Genomic DNA, 23,057 nt, shown 5'->3' with positions numbered 1-23,057 from the left:
GGTAACTATACGTATGTATACGGAACAGTGCCTACCTTAACTGATGGTGCTTGCAGCGAATTTAACACATCCAATTCTTGCTCAGCAAACGGTTGAACAAATTTTGTCCTTTAAGATTTTATTCGCGAATATTGGCTGCTATCTGAACCTGAAAAACCTGAAAAATTCAAGTTAGATATGCTGATGTTTATATGAATTTATCTTAGCGTGGGTTCACTTCTGCAAGTTATTTCATTTCGGTGCTTATCAAAATGAAAAATAGTCTGGTTTTATATTTAATTGTGCAATAATGCAATAGCTTTTACTGCAGAAATAATCATTTTACGTTATGTACGAAAGTAAGTAAGAGATTCGTCTTTTAATACTAATTTCTGATACATACTGCCAAAAACTGGAGGCTATTTATACCAAGAAACCAGTAAATTACATGGAAACCTTCATTCAATTTATTCATCCATTAAAAATCTTTAAAAATTTGGATTACCCTCTCTGTCTCAATTTCAACTTTTCCTAACATTTGTTGTTTCTGTCAATATTTTTAGATGTAGTCTGGCTGTTTGATGTCGTCTTTATATCGCAGCAAGCAAAACCGACCACAGTAAACTTTCTATTTAAAATTCACTGTCCACAGAGTTAAAATTATTACGACACTGGGAAAACGATGCAAATTTTGTCACTTCAATAATCAATAATAATTATTATTAGCTCGTGCCATCCAATAGGGTCCTGGAGGGTCTTAATTGTAATCGTAATCGTTGTCTTAGGAATTGTCTGTGGGTTAAAATGTTTACTGTTTATCCACTGTGGTAGGTTAGGCCTAGTGTAACTCGATATGAGAGTATTAGATATGAAAATAAAACCGATGCATTCGCAGATATCAAGCGCGGGTGAGAAAACTGCTGTTATCCTTTTTAGCAGTTTGAGTTTTGGTTGGATTGATTTTTTTATAATTTTCTATCGATATTTCTTCTAACGATTAATAAGAACGATGTTGTCTGCTTTCATTTTCTTTAATTTTTGCCCAAGCGTTCTTAATCCATCTTTAATTTTAAGCACAATATGATTAAAAGGTTTGTGGTTTAAGATTACAAAGAAAATGGAGCTTATTAACGAACATGGGATGCACGAAAACAGAAAATAACAAAAATGTGATCGTCGATTCGTTACCTGAACTCTGGGAGTTCTCATGCTCATGATGTTTCTCAGGTACAATAAAGAATAAAGTAACAATACAAATGAAATGATTATTTTAGCTTTAATGGAAGAGTTAAAATGTTCCAAATTTGTTAAATTTTAGTTCCTGACTACCGTTGATATTGTAAAAATCCCCCCTGTCGATACATGGCAGTTTGTTTGTAAGGTGTAACATTTTTCAACTTGTGCATAGATTTTGCTTGTGTTGGTGTCAGTCTCACCAACAAAAAAATTTAACACTGTCTGACATCAGTAATCATCTTAATATCATAGTTAATGATAATGTTTCGTAATGGTTTTCGTTATTACTTCTATTCTTGTGCCCTACTAGATATGTATATGATGCAGGACTTGCATCAAAACACACAATGTATGTAAACCAGCATTACACGTAAAACTTAAGTTCTCTCTAAACAAATCTTGTATTGTAAAAGCTATACACTTGTTTGTATAGTTAATTTTCTGTACATTGTATGCAGAAAATGTCCCTCTGAAATATGCTCATTTTCAACAGTGGACAATATTGTCTCAGCGAAAAGGAGACACAGTTTTCTGCAATTAACGGACAATATTGTCTACGCAATAGGACATATAAGTCTTATGCTAAAAGTGGGAAATATTTTTCCGACTTTTGAACAAGAAGATAGAACCTTTTGCAGTTTTAAACCCTGCCTTGGCTAAACACCAGTGCGAAGGAAATTAACGCCCCCGTCATTAAAGGTAATCCCCTGAAAGCTGGCCATAAAAAATTGAGTCTCAAGGTTGGTAACTATGACACCATCTCTAACTCTTTTTTTATTTGACGCGCGTCTTTAATCCCCAATTTTGCTCCCCGTCCTCGGCACTCACTACCGAGTTTGCACAATCAGTGGGTAAAACAAGGGGTAGGGGAGACTGGAGTAAAACGGGACACCGGGTCAAAAGGGACAGTGGGGGGAAAAATAGTAGATGTTAATAAAACTGTAAAAATTTTTAGTATGTTATGTAAATCTGTATAATCTAATTTGGCATGAAATTTGGTTGGTTTTTGTCAATAACTGCATGAGTTATTGACAAAACAAAAAAAACGGTTTTTTTTTAGAAATTTTTGTCTCCGCCATTTTATGTTTGAAGAAACAAATAAACGCTAATGGCATGTAAATTTAATATGGAAATGAAGCTGATTCATTTCTTGATCGTTTAAAACAGAAATTATAATTTTAGATCGATTAGTTTAGACAGTATGAACTTTAAAAAAAAAGTGTCTAAACCGGGAAATCGGGACAGCTGTTTTTGGCTAATTTGGGACAGTTACGGACCAATCAGCGTACAGCATTTTTAAGAGGCTCGATTTCGTTACCTAGCAACGCAGGATGTCCTACTGCTCCATAAGGGTTTTTGTATTTATAAGAAAAAAGGTTCATTAACACAATAATCAATTTGAAACATTTATAAACTCAAAGATTATATGCAGTGGAACACTTTTTCAATTTTTTTCAATTTTATTGATGAATTTTAAGGCGAAAACGGAGGACGTCCCTCATCACCCACCCCAGTGTCCTCAATTACCCCCCAAAATAGGCCCCTCCCACAAATCTGAGGAAACTTTAAAGGTATTTTATGGGGAAATGGTTCATTATTAAATTATATAAAAAATATGGGGGGTTCATTACAATATGGAATACATAAAAACAAAATTTTAAAGAAATTCAATAATTAGTTTGGGAGATATAGGGGGGAAACAAAAACCGTCCCGTTTTACTCCAGTCTCCCCTACTGATTACAATCAGCTATCATTAGACTTATCCGTAATAAAAAACGGCAAGTGAATCAATGTTTTACAGGGATACTGGGTGTAATTTTAAGGATTTCAAAAACATGCCAGCTGAATTTAAAAATTCATAATAGCTGATAATAGCCGCAGTTTATAATATAGCCGCAGTTCTGTCGAATCCCTACTGACTGTTCTTGTGAAATCTGTTAGCGCGTGTTTAACTAACATGAGGTTCATGAAAAATTCTAAGCCCCTTTTAACAAATGTCCCACGTTATTTCCATCGTCATAATATGTTCTTAAATTAATATTTCAAAGCTCAGTTGTCAGCGTTGGAAGCTGCTGATCATATGTGATTATTGGGTTCAAATCCAGTTAACGACTGAACTATGGTGTTAAAACTTAGAAGAAACTCACAAATAATATTGTTTTTAACACAAATCTTAACAAAGGAATTGGCCTTGGGTGGGGGTAAGTGGGTGGCTTCACCCACTCTTGAATTGAAAAAACGGGCGCTCTGCCCATTGAAAGGGGATTATGGGGAGAATCATTAGCCGAAGGTACAAAGAGACAAAACCATATAGACCAAGTATAACTTTTTTCCAGTATAGTGGAATGTATAGTATTTTCCTATACACGGGGGTTAAAATTTGCGAGAAAACTGTGGCTGGAAAACGAAAACTTGGCAGACGACCGCTTCGAACGAGATAGAGGAGACGAGGACCTCGGAATTCTCTTCGGCATGGGCCAAATGTTCAACACTATATTCAACGAGCCAGCAATCACAAGTCCGTGTGGACTCAGATGAGCCTCCAATTCCAAACTTGGAAAGGTGATCGGCGGTCCATCCCAGGAAAAATCAACAAAACAAAGTCAATCTATCGTCAGTCAACTCCTCCTTAATTCAAATTATTCTCTCCCACAGATCACTTCACAACCATCACATTTTTCAGCATCGTCCAATCAAACAAGTCGGAAAGCAGGGAGACCGGAAATTCCAGTCTCCCACCACTCCCAGAAAATTCTGAATAAATCTGCTTCTCCGACTCGGAAAAGAGAACAAGAAATATGAATTGGAGAAACTAAATTTTGATCTTTCGTTATTTGGCGTCTAGAAAACTTCGCGAATTTAAACGACTGTGATTTTGTGGAGAAGGACGTACAATTCCGCACCTTCTGCGAAGATATAACGCGATTTGATGATTGGAGATATTGCACGCCAATACCTTGGAAAACTAACAGATGGAGACTAGAAATCAACCACCAGATGGCAGCAGGAAGATTACGGGGCATGCTGAGCAAGCTGCGAAAATCTCAAAGTGATCTGGCCAACTAAACCAAAGAAATTGAACAATTGAAGACAAACGGATTTATAGAGGAGGGTGATGTCGACTACGATGGCCTCCACACATATCTACCTCGTCATCCAGCCTACCGAACAGATAAAGCCACTACAAAAATCAGACCAGTATTCGACGGCGCCGCCAAATCAAAATATGGACCGAGCTTGAACGACGTTTTGGAGATCAGAAAAAATTTTAATCCAGATCTCCTCTCGTTTTTTATGCGTTTCAGGATGAACCGGATCGCCTGGATTGCGGATATTGAGAAAGCATTTCTCAACGTCGCGCTGCAGCCAGAATACGCCAAAGCAGTCAGATTTTTATGGCCAAGGGAGCCGGAAAATCCCAGCTCCGATCTCATCGCATACAAATGGAAAAGAGTCCAATCTGGGCTAAGTTCCAGTCCATTCCTCTTAAGAGGCTCTATTAACAAACATTTTCTCTCAGTTAAATCTAAATTTCCAGAAACTGTCGAGCAAATAGAAAAGCAGCTGTATGTAGACGACTACCTTGGAGGCGCGGACGATGAGACAACAGCTGTTAAGTCTGCGTTAAGCACTGTATTCTCAGTCAATCAGGCGTACAAAATACACAAGACGAGAACGGTAAGACCTCCTTCCACTCTACTCTCGACTCGAATGCCGTTCACTCCGTGGCCCTTTGGCGTAAGCCTTTCTTGCACCATCTGTGATCGCATTCAATACATCATAACTCCTCCCGAGCCCTCGCTCGGTACAAACAAACAGAACAAACAAAGAGAACGATGATTCCATGAATACAGCCAATAGGAAACAGATTTTGCCGACACTTTGGGGCAAATTGGGGACAATTGCATATCAAACAAGTATAAATGATCAGACGGGAACGGTAAGACGTCCTTCCACTCTACTCTCGACTCGAATTCCGTTCACTCCGTTGCCCTCTGGCGTAAGGCTTTCGAGCGCCATCTGTGATCCCATTCAATACATCACAACAGCCATAACAACAGTGGGAGAAACTGTCACACTATTCTCAGAGGCCCAACTCAACCTAAGGAGCTGGGCTACGAACAACAAGCAGCTCCGTGACTTTCTCGCCGAAAAAGAAATGTCAAACCAAGTTGTCGGAATCCTCTCACCTACAATAGATGGCCAACAAAAAGCGCTGGGATTTAGATGGGATACTAACTCCAACTCATTCAAATTTTACCCCACATCTATCATGCAAGCAGCAGTAGAGAGAGGAGACAAAATTACCAAGAGGAAAATTCTTAGTATTATCTCCAGAAGAATATTCGTCCCAATAATTGGTTTCCTAGCCCCCACAACTTTACTTTTAACAAGCGATTCGCCACTCAAAGAGGCCGTTTGGGGGTTTCTTATTTAGCGGAAATTGTCGCTGGGGGTTCTAAAAATAAACAAATAGACGGGTTTTGTGAAAACATTTTCGCTAAATCGATTGCTAAAAACCGCAATCGCCTAACTTTTGTAGTTTGGGAGATGTTAAAAAAAAACTGAGAGGGGGTAGCCGAAATTTGGAATTTTTTTCGTTTTTTGTTTAGCAGTTTTCTCGTCAACTGCTGCACCTAGAAATATTCTAATTGTTTCAAAATGATGGGATAGCCCACCTCTTCAAACCATTTTCATGTTTTTTTTATGCTCGGCTCAGAAGCCGAGATATAAACGATTGAAATTTTGGAATTTTTCTTATTACATCGGCCAATAAGAAATCTGGGTTCACTATATATGAAGGCCTGTATAAATGCAATGGGTCTAATGTGAAGGCCGATATATAAGACCTTCTGCTGGCTTCCGCCAGGAGCGCAGCGGACCGTACGAAAAAATGGCTGCAAGCCAGGGAGGGAAACCAGCTAAATTATCCTTTCACTAAATCAGTCATATCTCAACCAATAAAATCTTGAAAGGAAATTCCTTTTGGATTTCGGTGGTTGAGTATGCAATAAACCTTTTGAAAAAACTAGTTTTTTCCCTAGCTCCCCCGCTTTTCCGAAAATGGATGTCAAAGCCCCCCCACTTTCTGACAAAATTCAAAAAACCCAAACTTTAGAGCTAAATAACTCCTAATCGGGTGGGAATTTTGTAATTCTGCAAACGCAGGTAAATCCGGCGTGCGAAGACAAACATGCCTATATTTTTTTATATTTTTAAGGCCTTTTCCGGATTTAGATCTGGAAAGCCCCTCCATGATTTCGGTCTACTTGAATCGTGGATCGCTTGTTAATTTTACGAATTTAAAAAATATTATGCCTAAACTACTCCGTGGATATCAATAAAAAATATTATTACAAAAGCAGCAAACACGCTCTATAACAGTACTAAATTTATTTTCCCAATCTAAATTATTTGTTGAGTAATGAACTATTTTGAGTTTTCACTCCTTTTCCCGTTTCGGCTACCTTTGGCATTGTCTGAGGGTTTTATCACCCCATATGTTATTATCCTTTCGTAAGTGAGTACTCAAAGAGTAACTAAGGATTTGGAAATTTGAAAACAATTCTATAGATGTTATACCAATGAAAAAGTAGTAGACATGCCAAAAAGTCGTGCGCAGTTTACGCCGATGCGCACCACAGCGGCCGATAGCAGAACCTAGATTGTTATTACGCTTGACAACCTCTATAGTCAAGATCATTTGTTCGACAACAGTCGAACAAGGCCTTTTTGTCGAACAAAGGATCTTGACTATAGAGGTTGTCAAGCGTAATAAGATCATTTTTTCGACAACAGTCGAACAAGGCCTTTTTGTCGAACAAAGGATCTTGACTAAAGAGGTTGTCAAGCGTAATAACAATCTTAGTTCTGCTATCGGCCGCTGTGGTGCGCATCGGCGTAAACTGCACACGATTTTTTGCTCGACTACTACTTTTTCAATGGTATAACATCTATAGGGCTCTTCGGGATCTGTTTTCTTTTGACGTTTTATCTGGCAACGCAGAATGGCTGGACATTTTTTTAGCGCGAGAACGGGGAGAAGAGAGAGAATGGAACGAATGGGAGGGAGGAGGGCGTACGAAAAAAAGGGGACCCACGTTTTCTCTTCTCCCCCATTCGTCCCATTCTCCCTCTTCTCCTCGTTCTCGCGCTAAAAAATGTCCAGCCATTCTGCGTTGCCAGATAAAAAGGCAAAAGAAAACAGATCCCGAAGAGCCCTATAGAAATCTAGTAATCCACATTGTTAAATTTAAACGTGTTGAAAAACAACAAAAGGGCTTCAGTCAACAGCGAGTTTCCGGAATGACCCCTCAATACCGAAAAGTTCTTCTGTTGTTTTCGGCTTTCCAAAACGCTTTGATTCATCTGCCAAATAGTTTTGCTGTTGAAGTAAAAAATCCCGATTATCTTCTACTTTTTTCTTCCAGAAATCTGTTAAATAAAAAAACGTTAATTGTATTACTTGCACAATTATTTTATGTGAGTCTCGTTTTGCTAGATAACAGAAGAGATAAAAACTTATTTTTAAATTTTTAAACGTGCTATTCCTACCAAAGGTTTCCGTACGGGTCCAGAGAGAGCCATACAAGAAAACGTTAATATTCCAAAGTAACACATGTTGTCGGTCCGATATCGGAATCGAATATCGGATATCGAAAAATGAATTTTGAAATATTAAAAATGAATTCGAAAATTCATCTTTAATATTTTAAAATAAATAAACAGAAATAAGTAATTTAAAACACATTGGGGGCAATTTTCCAAAAATTGTGAATTTCAATCACGAATTAAACAATAAACATATAAAAAATTGCCTAATCTGATGAGAAGATGAATTAGGTATTTTTAGCCCCCGCTAAATCTAATCTTACGTGTCTAAGGAACAGTTTTCGCGGGGGCTACAAGTTAACACGCCCTTTTTTGAATTTATAATGAGTAAAAACCGGTTTAGTCCCATAAAACCCTGCAGACCGATGCGCTCTTCTAAAAAGTGAAAAATGGGGATCGCTCTAAATGGCAACTCCGCAAACTAGGAAGCTTTTGGGCCGTTTTTAAGCCTTATCTCCCCATTTCCGTTGGTCTACCTTTCTATTATATATCGTGGTGTACCTTTCCTATTATATCGTGACTCAACTTTGAAACTACCCTAAGCCCTAACTGATTTACCTATGGAAACTAATCCTAAATTCCGAAGGCGTCCTAGGGGCTTTATTTTTTATTATTCAAACTTAGCCCCGAAGATTTAGCCAAAAGACGTCAAGTCAATTGACTTATAATCGGGAAATTTAAAATAAAATGAAAAATCCCTTTGGAATTGTTGTTTTGGATGGTAGCCTAACCCACATTTTCTTTAAATTATTACTTTTTTAACTTGTCCTATAAACGAAGAAAAGCGATGCGGATTAAGGGGGTTTTGATCTTTCCCATTTGTCCTTCTCAAATCTTTTCATCTCTCAAACAAAACGAATTTTAATCTGGTCTTCGCAGCATTTAACCTTGCTGGCGACTGGCTACAATCTACATCAAGCGGGCTTCAAAATAACGGGGGGGGGGGTTGAAACCGAAGTTCTTTATCAAATTTGACAGTCTTATTGTGCGAGAAAGAGTGAAAGAAAAATCTGATAAAGGACACTTTGATCAGATTATCATTATTTTCTACTGCCGTACCCATAAAATTGTCTATTTATATATCATTTTACCTGTTAATTGAGCAGTTGACGGTCCTTCGCCTCCGTAATCCGATGGAAGAATAGCTTTTGGAACTTCCTTATACAAAGATTCAAAATCGGATCCATGTACTTTTAACTGCATAAAAAAAATATATAACACTTGAAAAATTTCTCAGTGACCAGAAGGAAAATTTTGTACCCTTTGCTTCATTTTGTCATTTAGAATACCCATCACTAGATTGTAGACAGCATTAAATGCGGTTGGAGTTCTGATAAAGTTTATAGATTTGGGGCTTGCTGGTCCTGCGTCCTATGAATTAATACGTACCGTATTGTATAAGTTTTTTATTTTTATAAGAAAGTCGTCAATCGACAAGTTTACGAAATAGCAACCTGGAAGTATTTTGCCTGCTTCTTCATGAACGACAACGGTCTATGGGTGAGGTGGCTTAAAGAATAGCCTTCAAAATCAACAATAACTACTACGCCGGTTATAAATATCACAGGTTCTTCATAGGCTAAAACTTCGGCAACCATCCCCGATGCTTTCTCTAAATCCTCAACCTTAACTTTTTCAGGTGGAAAGCATCCCATTCGGTAAACGAATACTTTACGTCCGAGGCGATCATACCCAGGTAAGGGTAACATAATGCTACAAAGTGAATAATTTATTAATATATACGTAACAATATACATAATCCAATAAAATTATGCTAAGGGTTATAAATTGTCACACACCCATATTTAAGAGCATTTTGAATATTCGAATTCAAAACATCCCATCCGCTGAAGATTTCTGGCAGTAATGCTCTCATAGTAAGGCACAAATCAATTTTACGTTTTATTTTCTCAATGCTATACTTGCAACCTCTAGCATACATAAGGAAAAACCTGTCATCTAATAAGAAATAAAGTTTAGGGGGTGCAAAAATATTGCTTTTAAAGGTATGGTTCAACAATTGAATGGATGGATTACCTGGGGAACATGATAAATGAGGCTGTTTCTTAAGCCACTCTTTGATGATTTTCAATGTGGCATCTATTCTCTCATCGTCTTCGCCTATCTCTTTCTTGGCCTTACTTAAAATTTCAGGGTCGATGGAAGTACACACATTTTCCTTTGGATTCATAACTCTACCGCTTTATTCGTTTTTTATTTTAACAATTTTTATAAAACTTCTGTAGCAAAAAAAAATATTAAACTTCTCGTTTCAACGTCACACAAAACGAGTCGAACAAAGAATACTATGCGAGTCAGGAGTGACAGCACATCAGTGTCTTGAGAGGGGAGAACGACAATATAGGTTACTGATAAAAACGATAATTGTCCGTTCAAAATCAGTAAGTAAACAGATTAGACTCACTGGCTTATATAAGTAAAATGTGTAATCTAAAATTGTTTTTATGTGATTGCAAAATGGAAACCGTTGGAAAAACTTTAAAAAAAAGCGCTATGTGCGCATTCCACGTCACCACTTCTTATTTGAATAACAATAAGGAGATCAATGATGCATCAAGATTCAAGAATAATGTTGGATGAGTTAGAAAATTACTCAGGTTTCTCATTTACTTTCTAATTATATTTAATTTTACTTATCCTTCTACATTACGGCTACACCGCTACAGGGTAGGCCTACAGGCAGTAGTGTTTTCAAAAGGGAATTATCTAGCTTTTCCCTGTAGTAGTCTTGATTTTGTTGATTTGTCCTCCTCAGCGGTTCCCGTTAGTCTATTTATTTATTTGTTTTATTTGTTTTTTTGTTTCCTTTTTTTCATTACTTTTTCCGTTATCTTTATCCGTTTATTACTGTTTATCCTCACCCTCTTTGACGATCAGTAAGTTGTTAATAGTAGTCTGCTTATTCACTGTCAATTGTCAACAAGACGAATCGGGAGTTCGGGAATCGGGACCACGTTTTTTTGTGAAATTTACAATCATCCCTGAAAACTTAAGATGACAGAATCTCGATCTCTACCCAATATTCTTATTACTGGTAAGAAGAAGAGGAAGTTGCTACATTTATCTCCGCAATATTGCTCTTTTTCTTTATTCCTGTATTTTCAAAGCTAAGTACTTATATATTAAAAACTAGGAACACCAGGAGTGGGCAAATCAACACTTTGCCAACAATTAGCAGAACAGACGAACCTGAAGTGGCTTGAGGTGGGTAAGCTTGCAAAGGAAAATAATTGTTATGAAGAATTTGATGAAGTTTATCGTTGCCCAGTTTTGCATGAGGATAAGGTACAAGTATGCAATTGTACCATTCAAAATGGTGTAATTTAAGTTTTAAATTTGTAGATTCTTGACCTAATGGAAGACCAAATGAGTGAAGGAGGTAAAATAGTTGATTATCATGGATGTGATTTTTTCCCAGAAAGGTGGTTTGATATCATATTTGTTCTTAGAACAAACAATACAGCACTTTTTGATCGCCTCTCAAAAAGGTAAAATAGTAAGGTAACAGTCATGTAATTATTTTTCTAATGTATGAATCATTTTCTTGTATAGAGGTTACAGTGGAAAAAAACTAGAAGACAACATTGAATGTGAAATATTTGGCACCATTCATGAAGAAGCTGTTGATTCTTACAAAGAAGGTTCTGTTTTTGAGCTGTCCAGTAATAGTGCAGAAGAGATGGAAGAAAATGTTGAACAGATTGTGAAGTGGATTGAGCAATGGAAACAAAATAAAATTTAAAATCTAGTTATTGAAACTTGGCAATGTTGAATTATCAATGTAAATAGAACCAGTGTGACTTATCAGGGGACAACTACTGAACTACACCTGTTTTCTGTAGAACAGATGAATCATAATTTACAAAATATTCTTTGCGATGGCAGTGAATTTTTTTTTGCAAACTTGCAAAAGTAGATTATTAAGAAATTGCTTGTCTAAGTCACAGCATCTTCGTTCGTTTAACCCATTGAATCTCGCCCAATGCGTTCCTTTTGGAATTGGAAAGGGAACACTTTGTAAATTGTCTTATAAAAATATTAACACTACAGCTTGGATGTGTGATTCAGACTCAGTTTCATGTTGGAAATGCGGAGTGATTGTTGACTTGAACAAAGATCTATTTTGTGATTACTGTGAAGTAGTTCAGAAACCCAAGGGTGATGCCGATTACTTTACAATTTTTGGCATGGAAAAAAGTTTTGAAATAGATGCTAGAGAACTGACAAAAAATTTTAGGCTATTACAAATGCAACTTCACCCTGATAGGTTTTCCCAAAAATCTGAGGTAAGGTTTAAATCTGTAATATAGACATGATTGTTATTCTTAGTTCTTACCAAAAAAAAAATAACTTTAATTTTTTTTTTTTTTTTTAGGATGAGAAACAAATCTCAGCTCACTATTCATCATTGTTAAATCAGGCATACAAAACACTTGGCTCACCACTTGAAAGGGGACTCTATCTTCTAGAAATACAAGGACATCCCCTATCAGATGAAGGAGAGATAATAATGAAACCAGAGTTTTTAAGTGAAATAATGGAAATTAATGAAGAAATTCACGAAGCTGAAGACAACAATGATCTTGAAAGAATAAAGAAAACTAATGAAATTATGCTGGGGAAATTGTTTAGGTATCAATCAAGTTAATAAAGTAAATAATCAGTCATTTATACACATAATTTATTTGCCAGGAGAGCTGCAGATAGATTCCGAAATAACGATTGGGTAGCTGCGCGTGAATGTCTTGCGCAGTTGAAATATTACTCTAAAATTCAAGACAGGATAAAAGAACTTGAACAGGAATTTGAAGAAGAGAAAATTAATTAGAGATACCTGTTGTATATGAGCTGTCTTGCTTCTTAATTAATAGAATTTCTTCATATTGAGATTTAAGCGATGGCCATTTGAATTTATCGAGATTCATCTGTAAATTTCTGGAGGCGTTTGGGTTCTTACAGAAGTATTTTAGCTTTTTAATCAACTGGAGCTCAGTTCTGTACAAGCAATCCACGGGGAATATTTCTGGATAAGATAATCTCAATGGGCACATCGGAAAACAACCCAAGATTGCAGCTTCAATCCTAAGAGAAACAAGCCGAATTGAATTAGCAAGCAAATTTAAACATGCATGTTAAATATAAGCGGTACATTGAAACCCCAAAAAACTCATGGTCAGCGGTGGACACAACCACATGAGCAGATGATAGTACATCTACATAACGATCACGATTTACCCATCCCCAGTCCAACACCTGAATGCTGTATAAATTTTGAATGTAGAACAAAAAAGTATTAATTATATTGCTCAACGCAATGTATATACTATATAATATAATTATATTGCGTCGACTCCGCGATGGGTGAATAAAAATTAAATCTTAATTTCCGTACAATTTCAATTTTCAATCATAAGATAAATTGCATTTATATTTGCAATGTTTCTCATTTTAATTTTAGTTTTAGAACATTATAAATACATTATATAATATATTATAAAATAGTGCATATTAAATTTAAGCTGTTTGAAAAGGTTAATTTTGAATTAAAACATTTTGATTACGTTTTTTCTCCTTTATTTTCCATATTTTGATATTGCGATTTTTTCTCGCTGAAAATAGATGGGATTTGTTGAAACTGTTCACCCAAAACAGACAATCTGAAGTTGCAGCCTTTTGCAATAAGTGCATCAATAACCTAAAAAGTAAAAAGGAATTAAACAAATTAAAAATTAATCGATAAGATAAATGTATTTCTAAGTAATGAAATGAAAATTACTAAGAAGAATTTTTCAGGACCTTTGTCGTGTTCCCTGAATTAATAAAATATTACACGAGGAATTATAATAATAAGCGCGCTTGTGTCATTTTTTACCATCTATGAGGCCATACTATATGAAGAACTTCACTCTCATCCATTTCCCTTGCTGAAGGGTGGACTAGAAGTGGTGTTTGAATTAAGATGGGAAAATGTAAAACTTTGCTCTTTGGCCTGATGAATTCTTCTAGGTTTTTTGGTCTGTGATCTGGTTGCAGTTTAAAGAATGAAGGTATGGAATCCAAGAAGGAATTGAGGTTGAAAAGGGTGTTGAAGAAAATTTTGTCAGCAACCATACTAGTAAATAAATCATTAATGACAAATTTCAATCTGAAAAATAATATGTACATATAATTAAGTGTTGAAAATAAAAATATTACCATGATATTATTTGATTATAACCATATTGAAAATCCCTAAAAATGTCAAGTAAACAGAAATGTAAATACAATTTGCCTGTGATACATGATCAATGGTGTTTTTCTTCTATACCTCTCTTGTTGTTTTCTAACTGGATAAATCAACTGGTTTTCATGGAAATAGAGAATTTTGGTGCATGTCATAAGATCAGGGCGTAGGGCAATTAATTCTGCCAAGTTTAGAACTGAACTAGCAAACAACACTCTACAAAGGGACATAATATGATAATAAATTTAAAAAATACCCTTTTTCTTACACACAAAATCAACTGTCATATTACTCAAAAACATGTTTCCTAGGAATCACTTCAGCAAAGTAAAGTGCACTAGTTCTAGCTCTCCAATGCCATTTTTTACCCTTTAATTAGTGAGAGCAAAAGACTGTTTAGAAATCAACAACTTAGTCCGAAAATTTTAATTAAAAAAATTACAGGAAGAGTAAACAATTCATAACCGGTATTTTCAAAATCAATGCCTAGAAAAATAGTAGAAAAATTTAGCCATAACTAAAAATTAAATATGATCTCGTACAACTAACCTTTAATTAATGTATCCAGCAACTGTTTGTGGGAACCGTCAAAGAAAGGTTCAACAAACAATATTCGCGCCATGATATTCGCATAAACTGAAGATGGGATACTACCTCAGTAAGATTCAAGAACCCTACTGAAAACACGTGAAATAACATCCACTGTTGCAAAATCGCCAATATGAGGTCAATAATACATGGAAAATCAAAGGAATCCGTTTCCAAGTGCTGCGTTTATTCCGAATATTTTTCATCGATGAAAAAGCACAAACACACACGTGAAGACAAAAGAAAATATCGATCAGAAACGGCACGCTCAGCTATTACGAGAAATTAAATTTAAAAGGTAAGAGATATGCCTGAAATAAATCAGCTGAAAAGGAGAGTGAAAGAAAAAAACAGAAAATCGGCAAACTAAACTAAACTGAATAACGCAGTCAACCCGTCGCCGAATAGTTGGGAAATGGATTACTGAATGTCAATACAAAGAGAAAAAAAAACAGGAAATATGCCAGTTGTTCCCATCACTGATCGACGCACATCTAGTTAGCCAACGCTCGAAGTTAAGGCTTTTCAAACCAATTTTTTGCCCACCCAAAGTCCGCACCTCGCCCAACGGCTGAGGAATTGGCCGAATTTATCTAAGTTTTCGTCACAGGTTCGCGTAATACAGATTCAACAAAGAAATAGGCGAATCCTCCAACTAACCAGATCAAGGCCATGGTCGGAAATGGTAGAGCAAGCAAATTAAGGGTGGACAAAATGGAAATGATTCACATTAGAAACTATATTTACCCAAATGAAGAAAAAAAACGGGAAGGGAAGGACGAAAACAAAAAGCTCGTTACCTTTAAACTCCAACCCGTAATCGATTTTATCGGTTCAAGTGTTTTGGATTCCCTTTTTTTTTTTTACAAAATTTCCGCCGAGTAAATAGTTTGAAATTCCTAATCTATATATGGAAGGAACGGCGTCTTCTCTCGCTCGCACACACACACACACACATTCTCTCACGCAATCACACACACAGTTGGGTGAAAAAGGGGAAATGCTGGGGATCCATTCATCAAAATTTCGACGCTGTACAAAGAGTCACCTCCCTTTTAGACTCCCCAATGAAAAACTTTTGTCGCAAATGAAAGAAAACGGGAGTCATTGGGGGAGATGAATAGAATAGATCATAAGAATCCGCTAAATTATCCATCTTCTTTCGGTGGTGTAAACCATCCGTTCTTCTCGTGGATTTGGACCAGCGATTTAAAGGACTGCTGAGCGCGAGCGAGACTGTACTGGCCTTTTGTGGCGCTAAACTGGATGCGAGCTTTGCCTTTCACGAGTGTAGCAGCAATTTGCAAAATCAAGGCTTCCATGGTGTAGGCCGAGCTCCATCCCTGGCGGGTCAACAACTCCATGCAAATGGCGCCACCCACCAAAACGTATCCTCCTTGAATTACAGGATGTACCACACGGACAAAAGGCGGTTCGAAGGGAAATGATTCCTACAGAAGACGGGAGAGTCACAATTAATTGAAGCTAAACAACCCAATGTATCAAATGTTTCACATTTCACATTTTAAAAAATACTTGGGTAGCAAGGCTACAAAGCAATGACATTTTATTACCTTGAAAACTAGATTAAGTAGGATGTGATCTCTTCCATCTTTGTCTTTCAGCAATTGCAAGTCACCATGAAGGGGTGAATCTGGATCCACAGAAAGCAATCTCACATTCCATTCATACAAACTGTCATTAACTAATTCGACACTGTATACTCCTATAATGCCGATGAAATTCTTGATTATTATTGTACACATTTCAAAACTTAATCAAAACTAACCTTTCTTGGAACTATCGGAACGATAAATATCCCTCAATTCTTTCATTAGACGGTCAGTGGCCTGAACTGAACCTGAAACGGCGCCTCGAAGATAGTCCTGCCTCTGAGTCTGGCGTAATCGTTCCAAAGTGGCAAAATGCTGTGAATCCATCTCTTCCTCTTTCTTTTTACCTGAAATGGTCATTAAAAACCAAAATCATGAAGTCAAAATCGTAAAACGGTAAACCATTTGAGGCTTTACCGGCAGCATTACTGGTTCCTTCATCTTCTTCCAACTCCATATGCAAATCTTCATCTTCATCATTCTCCTCCATTTCATCCTCATCGTCATCATCATCATCGGCATTTTGCTGAACACCGTCAACTTCTTCTTCTCTAGCAGGAGATGAGGAGCATGCTGACCCAGAACCTGAGGATCCCCTTCCTGAGCTTGAAGCATAACCTCCACCTATGAAAACATTAATGTTACTGTCACAGAACATTGAAATGAAACCAGATAAATTTTATTCACCATCATTGCTAGATGATGATGATAATGCTCGCATTGTAGAAGGAGATGGTGTGTTGTTATGAAAGAATGGAACTGCATGAGCCAAGGTCAGCATTTCAAGATCAGGAGGCTCTGGAAGGTCGTGGAGCCTACACAATTCCTGAACTAGTATTCTGACTTGTTCTAGAATCTAGAAATCAAAATAAGTGTGCAAAAGATGTAAAGGAATGGAAAAGAAATATATTATAAGTATATAAAAAATAATTTTGCCTTACATGATTATCACTACCAGATGTGTTGCTAAGTATCTGAACAGCATTGGTTATTAATGGGTCTTCCACATCAGCAAACCAGACTGGAGGTGTTGACGGGTAAGTTTCCTGCAAAAATTAAGAACAGTTAGCAAATGAAGAAACATTACTTCCTTTAACCACAAGTGACACTTTTTTAAGAACTATGGAATATAAATTTGGTAAGACAATAAAATTTGGAAAGTCAGATTTTGTGTGATACTTACTGTGATGTTAGCATGGATATCAGATTGCTTCCCATATTTCCCAATAAACCTACAAGTTAATTCGTCAACACTAGCTGAAACGACTTGAAATCGTTCGTGGGTCTTTGTAAAGACTGATTCTAGGGTTCGAATCTCCAGTTTAAGGTTGTTGAGACAAGCCATTTCGGACAAAATGGCAGTTAAACAATTCGACGAATATACAGCAGCAGTCAAATCTACTTTTACTTAGAGGAATCCATAAGTGTTGAGTTACAAAGCTTGAAACGAGCACTCGTTTAGGTAGTAACAGTAAAAAGAATTTCCGCTCAGAAAAACTTCGCGTTTCCAAACAAAAGCCCTACTGCGAGAGAAGGAAAAATGGCTGGCATATTCCCTCACTGTGACCAATAAGTAAAAATGGTATACGAGGTTTTGTTGGGCTGGTGGGGGGAAATGGGGCGACGATCCGCTAGAGGCGCAGCAAGTGGTCTCTTGCCGGGATTTGACTGAAAACGTCAACGTATTTCGGAAGTGTTTATCATTCAAAAGAACTTTGTTAACCATTTGTGATTTTTTATTCTCAAAAAAGTAATTTTAAGATTAATCAGTAAATTTTAAAAATCAAATTGCTTAGTGTTAATCGAATGTTTAGGACATAAGCAGTCATTGAATTTGAATCCAGCGCAAATTTTGTGATGGATCTTCCAAACTTTTGCGGTAATAAAGAAATTGTGTAAAAGGAAAAATATTTAACTTCTAAAAAAGATGAATAAATTCGCTCTGAGTTACATTTTCAGATTCAGCATAAGATTTTTTACTTCAAAATTTTTCCCCGCTGCAAAAGGTCACAAGACATCAAACAGTTAATGTCAGTCAAACTCGACTGGAATTCCTATTCAGATTTCAGACCGAACGCTGCGCCTCTAGCGAATCGAATCCCTTTTTTCGTCCACTTCTGAGGATAGCAAGATAAGGCTGTATTTAAGAACTTTTTTTTACCCTTTTATTTCCTATATCGTGGTTGGGTGGCGCTGGAGCAATTGTTTCTCAGAGGACATCTATCATCTATCTATTGAAGTTCTCATCATTTTTAAATAAATAACCCATTTCTCAGTTTCAAAAATAAAATGAATTAACAAAATCAACACAAAAATCCTTTCATATCAAAAGCGCTCTCAGAAATTATGTTTAAGATGATATTTCATAATATAATTCAATCAAACTTTGTAGTGCGGGCCAACAGAAACTTGGAAAGCTTATTTGTAGCGCTTCATGAGCAAAAATAGGATTAGATTATTTGAGATCAACTTGCATCTTTTCTAAGCTATTTTTTTTAAAGTCTAAACTGAACTCATCATCTTTTTCGGAACATTGACTCTTTCATTGTTTGCTATTCGTCATTCCATCTTTTACGTGTAGAAACCTTCCGAATTGTACTTTGAACATTGAAGAACTGGGAGTGAGTTTCAGTGAGTGATTTTTCAGAATGATTTATAATAGTCTTCAAAGAACTACCAGATACACGAAAGTCAGCCACACGATGCATATCCCTAGATCTAAGCTGTTTAACTGTGCGAAGCATTTTTAAAATAATGTTTGTATGGTTGTTTTTTGTTTATATAGGCTTTCATTTTTACGATAGTTAGCACGGGAACGTAGGGTTCTGAATTATTCGTTGTTCCCGTCACTATAAAATATCTAAAATGGAATTATTTAAGATTCGACAACTCAGTATCTGATATTAAATTTGCCATTAATTAAATGAAAAATGTTTTCGAATGCACTAAAATAACCTATAAAACAACGAATGATTTCTTTCAGTTCAAAAATTCCTTTTTGTTAGAACGTGTCAAGTTCATCAATCAGGATTTTTTTTTCAGTCGCAGTTTGTCCATAGAACATTTATTCATCCACACACTCTATGTGAAATCAGGAAAAAAATTAACTATTAATCTTATTAATGGCTATTAAAAAAACTTGGGATTAAAAAATTGATATTCATAAATGTAACAGATTGTAAGAATTATTATACATACATTTGTAAAATTTATTGTGTGCTTACATTGTGTTCTTGATTTCTTTTTGTTCTAGACTGAGTCAAATAGACTTATGAGAAAAATATTTGTATTTTCTGAAGAATATGTCAATATATCAAGTTCTTTAACTCTGAAAAATCAATGCTGTTGAAAAATGGAGGCTCATTGCCATAAATGAACTTGGCTCCACGTAAAGCTACTGTACACACACGATCTAATCCAAACTTTACACTCTCTTCATCCTGTATAGAAAATATAGATGTTAAAAGAAAATAGTAAAAAGGAAGAGTGACTTTATAATATTTTCCATTCAATTAACTTACTTCATAATGAATGTGGATAACATGAGTATTGTAGGTTATGGACAGCTTCGTTACAGTATCAGCCACAGTCTGATGTATAACTGGCAATGGATGGACAAGGTTAAGGACGTACATTGAAGTGGATATTATATTATAATCCAAATATCTTAAATTTTCTCGAACATGTGACTTTGTCATTAAATTTGAGGGATCTATACACAGCACAGCAGCATGAAGACCAGTACTACTTAGTTTCAAAGCAATTTCTTCAGTGAGTGAAACAGCATGGTGAATTTTCAAGTTAGTGATTTTATGTTTTTCATTAAAGCACTTCTTCATGTGTCTTGCCAGGACTGGTATGACATCTCCAGGGCCAGTAAGCTTAAAACCCAAAACATAATTGTTTAGCAAATAAGCATTTCAAAGCATCTTAGTTGTATTACCAATATTCTGAAAGTTGTTTGATTAATACCAGCACGAGGTATCAACGGTGGTTCTCCTTTCTTTCTCTTGGCGTTGGTGCTTCGCTCCATTTTCAAAACTGGACAAAAACGACAAATACATAAACCTTATGGCTGCTCTATTTCTCGTATTTCGTGAAAATCACCATGACAGCGCTGCCAGAATTACCAGAATCAAATAGACTTTAAGATTTAATGTTTTTTTTTTACATACGGCAGCATACACGCATACACTGGAATCTGGATTACTGGAACAGACTAAGGTCCAGGATTCAAATTTAATTTGATTAAATTATTTTTTAAATTATTTTTCGTTTTTTTTTTTTTAATTCAGTTTGGGTTTGAATCTACTTTACAAATATTCGTGCCGAAATTGTTGATTTCTGTGAATAATTTCTTGAACAAAGTTTGTAAAGCCTTAAATTTAAAACTGGTGCTTAAAGTCATTGAATCTATTAATTGGATTCAACCCAATCATGCCAAACATAAAGAATTACAAAAGTGCGTAATATCTTGCAATGGCATAACCGGATAAGACAAACACCAGAAGAGCAATCAGATTTGAAAACACTATTAGGAAAAGCAGCATTTGTAATTACAATAATTTTTAAATTTTCACCGATGAGCTGTACAGAGACGCCTTTACAGTAGGAGGAAAAAATTAAAAGGTGTTCCATTAAATCGGTAAGAAATACCATTTTTCTGTTTGAATTAAATATAAAGGGACACACGTTAACGGTTGGTTTTCATATCATGGAATTGTCACAATAGTGCCTGTAATTCTGGCAAATCATTGAGACACGGCAATCGATTCACAGTAGCTTGAGTGATTCTAAGCTCTGACCACTTGATTTTCCAATTGAAATCCTGATGAGGATCCTGCACTAACCCAAAAACCTGTTCGAAAATCCCACTGCAATTGTCGTATTGATGAGCTGTTCCGCAAACTCCTATGATGACCATTCCATGTGGGTCCTTCCTTTCTCGAACTCCGTTCGAACTGAGGTTTGGATTAAGAAGAAATCCATGTTGGCACAACAGCATTTGAAGTAGATTGGCAGCCTATCAAAGAAATAATGCTTACAGATTCTGTACCAACAACAAAATATATCAAAAGTTGGGCACAAGTGGCTGATGATATCAAACATATACCTCATCTGAGCCTATCATTTCTTGACAGTCAGTTGCAGCAGAAGAATTCAAAGTGATTTTCAGTCTCGCATCTCTCCAAAACTGCTCAGATAATTGTGTACCAATGGCAGATTGCTTGTGAACTGCAAAGAGCAATTCATAAAACCATTTGGTGAATTGGAGACCCATTTCTGGTGTCGAAGGTGGAGGTTCTTGATGACTGATGGAAACAGTTGATGTGGGTGACACAACAGCAGCAATCTGTTGCGGTTCAGAATTCCACAGCTCTAGTGTTCGAGTGATGAGAGCAGCTTTCTCAGCTTGTCCACTGATGGGTATTCTCCTCGCATTCAGATACTCAAACAGAATAGCTCTGGTTAACTTTTTGCGATTCAAGAACCAGAAGGCAGACTCTGAATGAAGTATAATTGCATCGATGGCATCTGCAATGGAAAATAGATTCATAAATGACTAAAAATAGATTTCCTTGTAGTAAAAAAAAAGATGATGCCAACCATTGACTGAAGTGAAAGCGAGTGCTCGTTTCGTGGCTGTGTCGGCCAAGGCGTACACGACATCATTTTCCAATCTCGAAAGCAAATCCCTAATTCCAGTGATTTCACCAGGCAGCATTTTCTTCACGCCACTCGAAGTGAACCCCAGGAAACCATAATAGTAAACAACAGGTACCAACAGAGAAGCCTCTTCTGGCCGGCTTTGCATTTCCAAGCGCATCAATATTTGAAGATGCGTTTGGCCGTTTGCGGCGTGCCATAAAAATTCGCCTCGCTGAAAAACAAAAAACAAAAAAAGGGAATTGCCTGCATATATACCTCAGTCGCCAAAAGTACTATCTCTCTTTTATTTTGATTACAGTCGGAAAAAGAACATATAGCCTACAGACTACAGTAAAATGGTGTGCCGTTTTCTTTCCATCAATTTTTACGATGCGAGCAAAACAAGACCGCCGAATTTATTCGTTTCATCCGCGAGCCTATGTGGACGACGGTAGGCTTTCTTTTATATTCTCATCGTCTCGCCAATGTCATCTCTCCCATTGGAAAAATATTCCTATCGAAGCGTTGAATAATATCTGCCCGTCTTTTATGTATTTATAACCCATTTTAAGACGGACTGCGCTGGCCTCTCCACCAAAAAGGGTATATACACACCGGACATGAAGAAATATGTCGGTCGACAGAACCAATATAAGTCACGGCCAAACATCCATACAACCCAGAAAAACAATTTTTTTTAATATCAGTGACTGAAATAAGATAACCACACCGACAAGGAATTAAACAACACTTTTTTCTATTTGGCATAAAATAATTTTTTTTTTTTTTTTTGTCAAGTTGGGGCTGTTGTCACAAAAAGGAAATTGGCGGCAAGAACCTGCAAAAAAAATGGGGAAATTTCTCTTCAGGTGTAATTGGGATTCGTGAAATACATAATAAAAAAAAGAGGGGGAAAAATAAAGAAGAAGAACTGAAATTTAATTTTTAAAAAGAAAAAGAAAAGAAAAAGAAAAAGAGCGCGTCGAGTTCTGGGTCGGTCATTCACCCTGGCCGTTCAACAGTGTTGGTATATATACACGCGCACAGGGCATGTATATAAAGTATATACACGGGCCAGTAGATCCGATTCGATCTGAATGGGGTTTTCTATTTCCCTGCTGATGCACAGCCGTTG

At 36.4% G+C, this 23,057-nt stretch overlaps 5 protein-coding genes across 7 annotated transcripts; 1 reads left to right on the top strand and 4 right to left on the bottom strand.

Annotated features, from left to right (window-relative positions):
• Window positions 1-7,280: 7,280 nt before the first annotated feature.
• LOC124206020 (retinol-binding protein pinta-like) lies at window positions 7,281-10,171 on the bottom strand. The gene is made up of 6 exons (XM_046603627.1): window positions 9,866-10,171; window positions 9,628-9,787; window positions 9,283-9,541; window positions 9,089-9,199; window positions 8,920-9,025; window positions 7,281-7,651 (listed from the first exon to the last, which is right to left on the bottom strand). Exons 1-6 carry the CDS (start codon window positions 10,017-10,019, stop codon window positions 7,500-7,502), a joined length of 942 nt encoding a protein of 313 aa, XP_046459583.1. The 5' UTR covers window positions 10,020-10,171; the 3' UTR covers window positions 7,281-7,499.
• A 551-nt stretch (window positions 10,172-10,722) lies between these two features.
• On the top strand, window positions 10,723-12,738 carry LOC124206021 (adenylate kinase isoenzyme 6-like). Of its 2 annotated transcripts, XM_046603629.1 has the most exons (6): window positions 10,723-10,883; window positions 10,983-11,134; window positions 11,192-11,337; window positions 11,402-12,135; window positions 12,225-12,481; window positions 12,542-12,738. In XM_046603629.1, the coding sequence occupies exons 1-4, from the start codon at window positions 10,844-10,846 to the stop codon at window positions 11,589-11,591; spliced, it is 528 nt and encodes a 175-aa protein (XP_046459585.1). In that variant the 5' UTR covers window positions 10,723-10,843; the 3' UTR covers window positions 11,592-12,135; window positions 12,225-12,481; window positions 12,542-12,738. The 2 variants fall into 2 exon arrangements, with proteins under 2 accessions (XP_046459585.1, XP_046459584.1); XM_046603628.1 differs by lacking the exons at window positions 10,723-10,883; window positions 10,983-11,134; window positions 11,192-11,337 and having other exon boundaries at window positions 11,728-12,135.
• Window positions 12,514-14,768, bottom strand: LOC124206019 (glycosyltransferase-like domain-containing protein 1). Of its 2 annotated transcripts, XM_046603626.1 has the most exons (11): window positions 14,622-14,767; window positions 14,515-14,558; window positions 14,365-14,441; window positions 14,157-14,288; window positions 14,045-14,080; window positions 13,722-13,961; window positions 13,626-13,659; window positions 13,411-13,544; window positions 12,999-13,109; window positions 12,684-12,931; window positions 12,514-12,615 (listed from the first exon to the last, which is right to left on the bottom strand). In XM_046603626.1, the coding sequence occupies exons 1-11, from the start codon at window positions 14,692-14,694 to the stop codon at window positions 12,611-12,613; spliced, it is 1,134 nt and encodes a 377-aa protein (XP_046459582.1). In that variant the 5' UTR covers window positions 14,695-14,767; the 3' UTR covers window positions 12,514-12,610. The 2 variants fall into 2 exon arrangements, with proteins under 2 accessions (XP_046459582.1, XP_046459581.1); XM_046603625.1 differs by having other exon boundaries at window positions 12,514-12,931; window positions 14,622-14,768.
• Window positions 14,769-14,826: 58 nt separating this feature from the next.
• On the bottom strand, window positions 14,827-17,852 carry LOC124206018 (ubiquitin-conjugating enzyme E2 Q2-like). The gene is made up of 7 exons (XM_046603624.1): window positions 17,457-17,852; window positions 17,215-17,319; window positions 16,961-17,129; window positions 16,691-16,897; window positions 16,450-16,620; window positions 16,235-16,386; window positions 14,827-16,111 (listed from the first exon to the last, which is right to left on the bottom strand). Exons 1-7 carry the CDS (start codon window positions 17,616-17,618, stop codon window positions 15,809-15,811), a joined length of 1,269 nt encoding a protein of 422 aa, XP_046459580.1. The 5' UTR covers window positions 17,619-17,852; the 3' UTR covers window positions 14,827-15,808.
• A 1,690-nt stretch (window positions 17,853-19,542) lies between these two features.
• Window positions 19,543-22,103, bottom strand: LOC124206017 (uncharacterized protein C3orf38 homolog). Its single transcript, XM_046603623.1, has 5 exons — window positions 21,881-22,103; window positions 21,387-21,808; window positions 20,217-21,296; window positions 19,795-20,154; window positions 19,543-19,713 (listed from the first exon to the last, which is right to left on the bottom strand). Exons 1-3 carry the CDS (start codon window positions 22,098-22,100, stop codon window positions 20,997-20,999), a joined length of 942 nt encoding a protein of 313 aa, XP_046459579.1. The 5' UTR covers window positions 22,101-22,103; the 3' UTR covers window positions 19,543-19,713; window positions 19,795-20,154; window positions 20,217-20,996.
• Window positions 22,104-23,057: the final 954 nt, after the last annotated feature.

Source organism: Daphnia pulex, chromosome 10, assembly GCF_021134715.1.
Source record: "Daphnia pulex isolate KAP4 chromosome 10, ASM2113471v1".
Taxonomy (NCBI): Eukaryota; Metazoa; Arthropoda; class Branchiopoda; order Diplostraca; family Daphniidae; genus Daphnia; species Daphnia pulex.
This window is presented reverse-complemented; position numbering and strand designations above follow the sequence as displayed.